The sequence below is a fragment of the Piliocolobus tephrosceles genome, chromosome 2 (assembly GCF_002776525.5).
Source record: "Piliocolobus tephrosceles isolate RC106 chromosome 2, ASM277652v3, whole genome shotgun sequence".
NCBI lineage: Eukaryota > Metazoa > Chordata > Mammalia > Primates > Cercopithecidae > Piliocolobus > Piliocolobus tephrosceles.
The window spans coordinates 6,404,124-6,415,839 of NC_045435.1; the positions used below are offsets into that span (position 1 = coordinate 6,404,124).

The following is an 11,716-nucleotide window of genomic DNA, read 5'->3' on the forward strand; positions in this document are numbered from 1 at the left end:
AGCACCAATATGAAAAAAATAATGCTATGAGTCTATTTATTAAGGCAGGTCCTTAATAGGAAACACTGATTGTATGAAAGTAAATTAAATTTGAATTACTCATCTGTTATCCTAAATAGTGTTACTTATGCCTTGGTAACTCTGGATATTTAATTAGTGTTGGTATTTATGCTTTATGTTATAATGAGATATCACAGTGGATGTCTTCAAAATTAATAGGAAATATTATTCTCACTTGCTCAGATGTATCTCTAGAATATATTATATGTTATTTAGACTTTGCATGGTATTAAGATTGTAGTTCTTTTTCAACAGGTCTCACTGGTATCTCGCAGTCATTTGTTTTCCCTGGTTAGAAGAAGCTGTGTATGAAGATTTTCCACAAACTGTATCCCAGCAGTCCCAGGATCAGCAGTCCCAAAATGACAACAAAACAATAGGTGACATCCATAACGTAGATGGTGTTTTTAATAATGATGACGATAATATAATGGTTACAGGCAAGAAAATGAAGTTAATGGTAGTATAGTTATTTATTATCATTAAACCTGCTTTAGCAGGATGAATAAAAAATCTGAAATTTTTAATGATAGACTCATGTATAGACAAAATGTAATTATGAAGTTGTATTGTTATATCAAGTTTTATGATGGCACTTAAAAATTACTACTTATCGATCTTATGAAATATTTCAAACATACAAAAAATATAACTGATATGACCAATATCAGTATCTGTTTCACCTGGATTAAGAAATTAAAACTTTTCTGATATAACAATAATAATCTCCTCTGTGATCACTCCCATTTCACTTTCTTTAATCCAGAAGTAACCACTACCCTAAATTTTATGTTTATTCCATGTATTATTACTATTATTTCCATTGACATTTTTTGCTTGTTTTAACTTAAAAAAATTGACTGATAAAATTGCATGTATTTACTATGTACAACATCCTTTTTTTTTTTTTTTTTTTTTTTTTAAGAGACGTTGTCTTGGTATAGTGCAGTGGCTCAATTACAGCTCACTGCAACCTCGAACTCCTGGGCTCAAGTAATCCTCCTGCCTTACCCTCCTGATTAGTCAGGACTACAGAGTTGCACCACTCTACCTGGCTTATTTTTAATTTTTTTTTTTTGTGAAGATAGGATCTCACTATGTTGCCCAGGTGGGTCTGGAACTCCTGGCCTCAAGCAGTCCTCACACTTCAGACTCCTAAAGTATTGGGATTACAGGCGTGAGCCACCACACATGGCTACAGCATGATATTTTGAAATATATATACATTGTGGAATGACAAAATCTAGCTAATTAATAGTATTATAACATTTTAAAAAATACAGTAGGTTTGCTAACATGACTAAGAATTCATGCCATTGATTTCCAGGCAATGCTTGAAATCCCCCATTTTTACTTAATCTAATTTCTTGTAGACTCTGTTAATTTGGTTAGGTAATATAGGATCTCTTATAATTCTTCCACGAGTTTTCTTACAAGCCAGAATCTAAAGTAAATAAGCCTACTTTCTTTGAGAAAAAAGTAACAAAATTAAGTGTTTTGTAGCTGTAGCCTAGGCAGTAAGCTGATTGAAAAATAGCTGTTACCATTAATACTGGCCAAAACTGATGTGGGGAAAAAGACAAACTGATGAAGCAACTGATTATGTTTAATTATCTTGAAACCTCTTAAGCCTCAGATGTGTACTTACACAAAACTGTATGGTCATAGTTAGAAGCACCATTGTTAGGCAGATTAACTACCTTCTGCATTAAATAGCAGACATTTTGATTAATGAGCTGTTTTTGAATATTATCTTTGTATAGAGAATTTGCCTAGCTAACTGGTATTTCAGATCATGGCTCTGGGGTTTACCTGTTATTTGATAACAGCCAACCATTGTCAGTTTTATCTGTTGATTGAATTTTATTCATAACATTGATCATGAAAAAAATTAAATCTGAAGTATTTTTACTGTGCATCCAGTAACTGCATGAAAATTATAATTTTATGCTTTTCTAAGTTACCTGTATAAAAAATACAATAAACATTCATAATTGCTTAATTATTTCTAACTAGATAATGATCTACATACTACTTCGACATTGTCTTTGAGTGCAGAGGATTCCCAAGTAAGTGTGTTCTTCACAGATGAGAAGGAAGAAAACTCATGAATATAATAATATTATCTATAAAATAGAGCATAGCTAGGTGGACTGTACTGGCCCATCATTAGATTGTGCTGCTTTGTGATTCTTTGACAGTTTTTGTGGGGCTGGGGAAGAGAACAAAATACGTTATTATTCTTATATCTGTTTAGCTTGCTTTAACTTTCTAGATTATTTAGTAGTTTATCTGATGTTCATCTTGGTTAACTACTTTTCTAATTTCTAAGAATCAGATTTACTTTTATTCTTTTTTATGTCAGTAATTTTTTGAACTTAGGTAATTAATCCTCTTAAGCACATTGTATATTCTACTTTATTTTCTTTCTTCCTTGTTTTTTTTTTTTTTTTTGTGATGGAGTCTTGCTGTCGCCCAGGCTGGAGTGCAGTGGTACGATTGCGGCTCACTGCAACCTCCCCCTCCTGGATTCAAGTGATTCTCCTGTCTTGGCCTCTCGAGTAGCTGGGATCACAGGTGCCCACCAGCATGCACGGCTAATTTTTGTATATATATATATTTTTTAATAGAGATGGGGTTTCACCATGTTGGCCAGACTTGTCTCTCACTCCTGACCTCAGGTGATCTGCCTGCCTGGGCCTCCCAAAGTGCTGAGATTAGAGGCGTGAGCCACCGAGCCCTGCCAGAAAATTCTTTGTAAAAATCATTCAAGGTGGACTCAAAGTGAATCCGTGTAACTCCTTAGGTTAGAACAGTTACCATTAACTCTTCTTTATTTGGAGCTCCAAACTGATCTGCGTAGCCTAGGTTCAGTGTTCTAAATTGATTAAGATTGCCATTTAATGATTTTTTTTTTTTTTATGTACAAATAGCAGCAGACTCCCTGGCACAGGCCTATGTCTTTACTGTCACTGATATGAAGTGTCACTTCTTATGGAGGAAGGTTTCCTTTCCTGCTGTCACAGTGGCAAAACAGGAGCGTTCCTTCTTGCCTCTAGGGCCAGATTTCTCAAATTGAGTTTGTTTGGGTATTCATTCTAAGACACAGTTCATGATAAGCAGGATTCCAAGGTCAATTAAGTTGGGCAAACTTTGTATACTCTTTCTGTTTTAGAGAGCCATTGTGTATATTAGAATAATAAAGGCACTGAGAAGGTTTGCATTAAATAAATCTGTTTAAGTTTGATCTGTGGTTTCTCAAACTTATGAAGAAAACATAACATCAACAAAACAAAATTCCCCATCCCTTTTCCCTTACAGGTTAAGGTTAAAGGGATATCTTAACCTAATATAGATTAAGGTTCTGCATCTTATGCTTCAAAGGGAAGAAATGTGTCCCTACTGACATCATAAATTGGCGAATGTATGTAAAGACACGTTAAATTAACTTGTTTATCTTTGCTTAAGATAATAACTTGGAATGGAAGTAATTAAAGTTCCAGATTGCTTTTTAGGACAAGTTAAAATTCCTTAACTACTTGAGACTGCATGTAAAAATATATAGCCTACTGTTTTAGCAGTATAATAAAATCAATACATTTGTGGAAAATAAAGGTAGCTCAGTTTTGATGATGAAAATAACTATTATTTGACATTTTAATTTCAAAGTTTGAAACACTTTAAAGGAGTAACTGAATAGTAAGTTATTCAAAATAGATTTAATTGCAGTCATAAAAATTTATGTTATTTCAGAATACCGAGTCGAATATGTCAGTACCAAAGAAAATGTGTAAAAGGTAGGTGCATGCTGTAATAAATAACACAGTTTTTTGAGGTATTTAGATACACTTTGTATACAAGTATGTAAATCTTGATTTTGTCCTTTGCTTTTCATAGGCCATGTATTCTTATACTAGACTCCTTGAAAGCTGCTTCTGTACAAAACACAGTTCAGAATTTACGAGAGTAAGTAATGACAGTTTTACCATTCAGTCTGTTATCTAAATCCTCAGTAATTTTTAAGTTACCTTCAGAATTATTGAAAAGACTATATCAGGAATTATATTTTATTATCTATTTCAACAAGCCTTATAAATTTAATCAGTAATATCTTTAATTCTGTTAATATTCAAGTATTAATATTTCTAAAGGATTATATTAAAGGTAAATTCAGAATTTGTATTCATAATTGAACAGAAAGTATAGTTTTACAAAGAAGCATTGCATTGATGATCAAAAGTACCACTTTAGAAAAAAGTAGGAACTCTTTCACATTTGTATCATTATGTGTATATGTATGTGTAATTTTGTAATTTACTGTAGTACTTGGAAAAAACTAAAGAAACTTTTAAAATGATTTCCTAGTTTACTTTGTTGAGTTGTGAAAGTTGAGCTGTTGAAAAAAGTCTAGCTTTTAGTTTGAAAATCACATTACATATTTTCTTTAAAGTAGCACTTGAGAGCCTCAAAATGTAGGTTGCACTGGTAAAATTCAGTCTGGAAATTTGGCTTGAGACAGCACATCTGGCAACAAATGTTTTTCCGCCTTTGTGAAAATGTTGCATACTGATAAAGAGATGTCTACTTTAGTCACTCTATTTGTTGATTATTTCAGGTATTTAGAGGTCGAGTGGGAAGTTAAACTAAAAACTCATCGTCAATTCAGCAAAACAAACATGGTGGATCTATGCCCTAAAGTTCCTAAACAGGACAATAGCAGTGATTGTGGAGTATATTTATTGCAATATGTGGAAAGCTTCTTCAAGGTATGTGAAGCTATAAATAAGTTTTTAATTCACGATTACCACCATGCAGTCACAAGTTACTGAGTGTAATAGTCCGTTCTCATGCTGCTAATAAAGACATACCTGAGACTGGGTAATTTATAAAGGAAAGAGGTTTAATTGACTCACACTTCAGCATGGCTGGGGAGGTCTCAGGAAACTCACGATCATGGTGGAAGGGGAAGCAAACATGTCCTTTTTTACATGATAGCAGCAAGAAGAAGAATGAGAGCTAAGCGAAGGGGGAAGCCCCTTATAAAACCATCAGATCTCATGAGAACTTACTATCATGAGAATAGCATGGGGGAAACCGCCCCCATGATTCAGTTACCTCCTACCAAGTCCCCCCTACCACAGTGGGGATTATAGGAACTACAATTCAAGATGAGATTTGGGTGGGAGCACAGCCAAACTATATCACTGGGCGAGCGAAGAGGCAGGTAAATGTTACAGGTAATCAAGATTTTTTTTTTAAAGAAAAAGAAATAGAACCACAGGTGATCCAGATACTGTAATTAGCAGATAAGAACTTTAAAATGATTTGATTAATAGATTAGAGAAGATAAAGCCAAAGATGAAACAAAATGAGTGAAGACATGGAATATACAAAAAAAAAAAAGAAAAAATCAAATAGATGTTCTAGAGCTGAAGATGTGTAATGATATATCTGAAATTAAGAACTTATTGGATGAGTTTAATAGAGGACTAGATACAGTAGAAGATAGGATTAGTGAAATTAAAGGACAATAAAGTATCCAGCGATAGCCCAGAGAGAAAAAAGAATGTTAAGAAGAGAACAGAGCTTAAGAGACAAATATGAAACAGTATAATTTACTGTTTGAAAGGTATAATTTACATGTTACTGGAGTCCCAGCAAGATTGGAGAGAAAGAGAATAGGGCAGAGACAGTATTTTAAATAAAATTTTCTAAAATGAAAAGATCTGTTTATTCAAGAAGCTCAGAAAGCTATAGCTGGAGAAGTACAATGACAAACATAGGTGTTATTTTCTAGTTCACAGAGACTTTGTAGGAACTGTAGCAGTATTAAAAATGAAATTTTAAATAGCAAGGTATCACTCTTTGCTTTTTGAACTGTCAGCTCATTACTTCAGTCATTACCACTATTATTTACAAAGATGGGTCTAATAGCAGGATGTCTTTGATCAGAGGTCGGCTTGGAGGATGCTTAACGGTACTTAGAAAGCATGAGAGTTATAATATGCAGCTACAACTTTTTGATGTCTTTAATATGAGAGAGGAAGGATAATATATAGTAAAATACAGTACACATTTTGGAAATCATTAAATATCTATTATGTTGGGGTTTTTTTCTCCCTTTTTTATTCTACACTAGAACTTCATCATTGGGTGTCAGGTTCTGGCCCTCTCATAAGCTTTCCAAATAGATTTGATTTTGTGTTTTGAATATCCAGATTGCCTTATTACATAATGTATTCCGAGTTTGTTTGTTACATAATTCTACTTTATATAGCCCAGTCAATAGAATATACATCTAATACAGGATGAAGCACCATGTAAGATTCCTGGGAAAACCCTCAAAAATCTAAGCCTCGTGTTTTGTAAATTTGGTGCACTAATATAAGATAGCTTAGATTTAAAACATGGGCTTAAGGCAGATTGCTCAAAACCTATGGGACTTTGTAAGTAAGCCCTAATAAAAATAATATTACTTCTAATAAAAATATTGGCACAGTAAATCTCCACTAGCATTTGCTCCTGGACTCACAGTCAGTCCATCCTTTCAGCCATACACCCTGGGCTCTTAATTCCTTCTTCAAGATGTAAGTCCTTCTTACCTCTGGCTTCTAATAATTTTACCAGGTTTATAAACATATACTAAGGATAGCCCTTTTCAGAATTTTTTTTTTTTTTTTTTTTTTAAACACGGGGGAAATGTCCTGTGGTTGCAATTTGCGATTTCCTGGTTAAGCTTAACGTCATTGAAACAGTAGTGATTCTTGAAGCCATAAGTCAGCTATTTCTTACACCGAAAGAAGGCACTTTGCAGGATTTTCCATTTTTAATCTGAGATTTTTCATTAACTACTAAGGCTTTCTCTTTAATATTTCAAAATCTTAACATATTGGGGAAAGTTGTGATAAAACCAACTTCATTCTGAATCATTCTTTATTTACCAATTCTGTTTGTGCTAATTCACTTAAACATACATTGTAGCAGAACAGAGTATTTAATTTTGATATTTAGAAGTTAGCAATTTGATAAAAATGTTCTAAAATTGATTGTGGAAGTGGTTACACTGTGAATATACTAAAAATGCTCAATTGTATGCTATTGGTGAATTGTATTATGTGAATTATATCTTAATATAATTGTTATTTTAAAAAAGTTAGCAATTTGTCATTTCTTATATAAATGAAGTTAAGACAAATTTGAAATTATGCTGCTAAAGTGATTGCACGCTTTTTTCCCTCTCATTAGGATCCTATTGTTAATTTTGAACTTCCAATTCATTTGGAGAAATGGTTTCCTCGTCATGTAATAAAGACCAAACGGGAAGATATTCGAGAGCTCATCTTGAAACTTCATTTACAGCAACAGAAGGGCAGCAGTAGCTAGTTAATCTGTACAAACATGACACAGATGTTCTCTAAGATTACTGGAAAGCCTCTTACCAGCATTTGTGTTAGCCAGCTCACAGAGAAGAAAATAACTTGCAGTAGTTTTATAATAAGTCATTGGAACATTATTTAAAATACATAGGATATATTATTAGAATTGTTGGGATCTTATAAATGAAGTGGGAATGGGGGTGATAAAGATAAACTTATTAGATATAAATTAAAATTTTATAAATATTTCATATTTTTCTGAGTAAATATGCTTGGATTATGCAATAGCATATGTAATATGGGAATGTTTTGTAGATAATAAAACTTATGTGATCTGTACTTCCACATGACTGGGTGTTGAGGGGAGTTAAAGCCTCCCTGGTGCCAGCCCCAGTGCTTGTCAAATTTGTTGGCAAGTCACATCATATTGTAATTCTATTCTTTGCAGCTCAAGCATGCAGTATGAATACTGTGTATTTTTTAAAAAAGAATTTAGTATCAAGGCTTCAGAAAATGCCATTTATGGCATCCCTTCTGTATGTAACAAAAAGACATTCTTAATGTTAGGAAGATTATAAAAATTCGCTCTTTTAAAGTGCAGCTTATTATTTTCAATTGCTAAATGCGATTACTCTGCTCTATTTTTTTTTTCATTTCTTTTGATGTCATATGTGAGCATCCTATAATTTAGTTCATTTGTTCAGGGTAAAATCTGAAACAAAAAATTTTACCTGTGCAAAATAGTTTTTTAAAAATTATCCATGTAGCTCAACTTGAGGTACTGCTATATAAATATTCACTCTTACATTATCACGGAATTTATGTATAGTTTCTGTAATATAGAAGATAAAATTGGTGTCCTCATAACTTTAACAAAGAAAACCTTCAGTCCTATTTATTAATGGTTAGAATTAAATATATAATTTTATAGCTCAATTTACCCAGTATTCATTTGCAAAGCCAGATTGCTCTTACTGCTTTTATATTTTTAAATTGTAGCTTTTAGAGACTTATGATCCTCATGGAACTTAATTTTTTATTAAATATTCAGGTAACAGTTCTGAATTCATGTGATAATGGTGGCATTGTGTATGATTAAGCACTTCAGAACTTTCTAATGTTATCAGGAGTATTTTGAGGGAGATATGATTATATTGTATTTTCTCAGATAAGAAAAATGTTTTTTAAAAATATTATTTTAATCTGTTTTAAGCATCTCTTAGATTTACATTATAACTGTAAGCAGTGAAGCAAAGGCAATTTAAGATAAAGCTAGAAAGTCTGAACATTTTATTTCAAAATCATATGAATTGAGGTTGTCAGTTAAGCCTCAGTATTCTTAGCTTTTGATTTTGTCACTATCTTTATATTATTAAAGATATTTGTCTTTTGGATATTTCATATAAAGATGGCTATAATTACATATTTCATTCCCAATTTGTGTGTGTTGGGGGGTACTTTTAAAGGTGACTATTGTTTTGTACATCTAATTTTGGGAAAGCAAGTCTATAAGTCATCTTGTGATTTCTTAACGTTTTTGTTTGTATGTTTTTCAAAGATACCACTGTCCTTTATCATGTTTTGAAGATTGTTTAAAATTCATTTTCCTAAATTAATGTGCAAATAATGTTTTGAGGATATCAGTGTTTTATATTAAACATATTTCCAATTAATTAAATTGAGGTGTAATTTTTTTCCTTAAGAAACATGAGTTACTGTTAGAAATAAATTTCCAGTTGTATGCTGCTCTGTGTATATCGTGAAATTGATGCTTATATTAATTTTTCTTCATAGTTTAATAAGCATATAGTTTATTTGAGTGTCATTTCAGTTCAGGGAAATTGTTTTAGCATCTACTACTAGCAGGCATTTTGCTAGGCACAAAAAAGTGAATGATAGCTTTTGTTCCTGAGTCATTTATGGACATGTGAACATTTTAAATATTTTCTGTTAAGAACAACCATAGAGTTGCTTTGGGAATGCAGGAGGGAGCTCAGCCTAGAGGTGTGTGTGTGTGTGTGTATGTGTGTGTGTGTGTGTGTGTTAGTGAGGTGGTAGAGAGGCAGGGAGAGGGCTGTTAGTGAACAAAGCAAGCCTTCCTAGAGAAGATAATATTATTTTAAATTCACAGCTCTACTAGGGAGGCTGAGGCAGGAGAATGGCATGAACCCGGGAGGCGGAGCTTGCGGTAAGCCAATATCGTGCCACTGCACCCCAAAAGAATGAGGAGATCCCTGGGCGACAGAGCGAGACTCCGTCTCAAAAAAAAAAAGTTATTTAAATCATATCCAATCACCTAATTAGGACTTTAAAAAAGTTTAATACCTCTTGAAATCAACTTACTTTATGCCAAGAGGAAAAATAGGTTTAGACGTGGCATATGGAACCCATCCTTAATCTTGTTCCAGCCTATATCCTATTCTCATCTTACCATTGTCCTCTACTTTTGCAGTTGTATAAAATTATTCGTTCATGCATTTAGGTACTTCCCTCTGCAGTCTCTTGTAATTCAGCTTGTCCCTGTGGAAATTTGGAAACTTAGCCCATGCGTTGTTAAAGAGGCACAGTGCAGTGTGTATGAGGCTTCTGTCTGCTGCTGTGGCCTGCTCCCACCCAGATAGTCTCTTCTGTTACAACTTAGTGCGTTGTTCTTGGGGGCTGGAAAAATCAGAGTCAGGGCTTCTATAAAGACTCCAGATGAAGATGTACTTTACTTGAAATTATTATTATAACACTGTTTCCTGTGCTGTGTTTCTCTACAAATAAGCCTGGAGCCACGTTTTGGACTGTTGTCCCATGAGTGTGAATGTCACTTTGAACCCAAGACTACAGATGCTTGTGTGGAGTGGGGGTTGTGACATTGTACCTCCATACCTTTTCACCACTTCTTGTGAACTTTATTTTTTCAAAATTGAACTTAAATGTTACCACCCCTACACCTACTGAAACAATTCATTCCCCCTCCTGCTCCCCTGTAGCAATTCGTATATACTTCTCTAATTACTGTTTTACATTATTTGTATATACGTTTTTCTCCTTAGACTGTAAGCTCCTCAGAGACTGGAAGCATTTTTCCATTTCTGGCATTAAGTATCTTAGTAGCATAGAGTAAACACTCAGAAAATTTTGTTGAGTCAGTGATGATCCTTGACTGATTTGTAATTAAGTTTAGATGAAGGAATCTGTTGTTTCTAAAGCACAGAGTTTTATGTTTAGTTTCTCATATGCTTATGATTTCTTGAAGCATAAAAGGTTCAAGGACCATCCTATGAGATTTTGAAATATTTCTTTTTTTTGTTTTTTTGAGACAGAGTCTCGCTCTGTTGCCTGGGCTGGAGTGCAGTGGCCTGATCTCAGCTCACTGCAAGCTCCGCCTCCCGGGTTTATGCCATTCTCCTGCCTCAGCCTCCCGAGTAGCTGGGACTACAGGCGTCCGCCACCTCGCCCAGCTAGTTTTTTGTATTTTTTAGTAGAGACGGGGTTTCACCATGTTAGCCAGGATGGTCTCGATCTCCTGACCTTGTGATCCGCCCATCTTGGCCTCCCAAAGTGCTGGGATTACAGGCTTGAGCCACCGCGCCCGGCCGAAATATTTCCTAAAAAGAATGTCCTTAAATAAAAGCTCAACGAATATATTTTTTTGAGTAATTAAACATTAGAGAGAGAATCTGTTTCATCTGCAGGAAAAAAATCCAAAATTGTTGCTAAAACTTTGAAGATATTCTATAATCAATCTCAACTGTTCAGCCTTCATTCCCAATCTATTTGCTGTATGCTCTTATCCTGCTCTAGCAAATATCTTCCTATTTTCTTTATAAAACAGTGTACTTTTCCACCTTATTGATCACTACCAGGGATTTCTTTCCTAACTCTCAGTTCTTCCCACTAACAATCCTTAGTTCTGCCCACTGAAATACTGAAATGCCAAGTAGGCCCTTCAAGGCGCAGCTGAAATACCCACCCCTTGCTTCCCCCCCACCCCCTTTCTTTTTCTAGTTGGAGTTACTCTTGCTTTTGGATTCCTATGACACAAACTTATAGCGGGCATCACCTGCTTTGTATCATAGATACAGTTATTCTAAGAATGATGCAGTTAAAAGTTACAAATAAATGTCAAGTTAAATTGAATTTGTAAAATGATTATATTTAGAAACAAATGAACCCATCTAATTTCTTATACTTCTTTTTTTGAACTACAATTATACCAACTAAATTTTATAAAACATAATAATACATGTTTTAGAAGTTTTTTTTTTTTTTTTTTTTTTTTTTTTTTTTTT

At 33.8% G+C, this 11,716-nt stretch overlaps 1 protein-coding gene across 6 annotated transcripts in view; it reads left to right on the forward strand.

Moving 5' to 3' along the window:
* SENP7 (SUMO specific peptidase 7) overlaps positions 1 to 9,182 on the forward strand; it is a 206,919-nt gene extending 197,737 nt beyond the window's left edge. For 4 of the 6 annotated variants that reach the window (XM_023212233.2, XM_023212243.2, XM_023212251.2 and 1 more), the window contains 6 exons: positions 316 to 440; positions 2,077 to 2,129; positions 3,814 to 3,857; positions 3,958 to 4,026; positions 4,676 to 4,826; positions 7,306 to 9,111. In XM_023212233.2, coding sequence (XP_023068001.1) covers positions 316 to 440; positions 2,077 to 2,129; positions 3,814 to 3,857; positions 3,958 to 4,026; positions 4,676 to 4,826; positions 7,306 to 7,443 — 580 coding nt within the window. In that variant the 3' untranslated portion in view covers positions 7,444 to 9,111. Of the gene's footprint in view, positions 1 to 315; positions 441 to 2,076; positions 2,130 to 3,813; positions 3,858 to 3,957; positions 4,027 to 4,675; positions 4,827 to 7,305 lie in introns of all 6 variants that reach the window. The other 2 variants (XM_023212207.2, XM_023212222.2) reach the window with 1 other exon arrangement.
* The last annotated feature ends 2,534 nt before the right edge of the window (positions 9,183 to 11,716 follow it).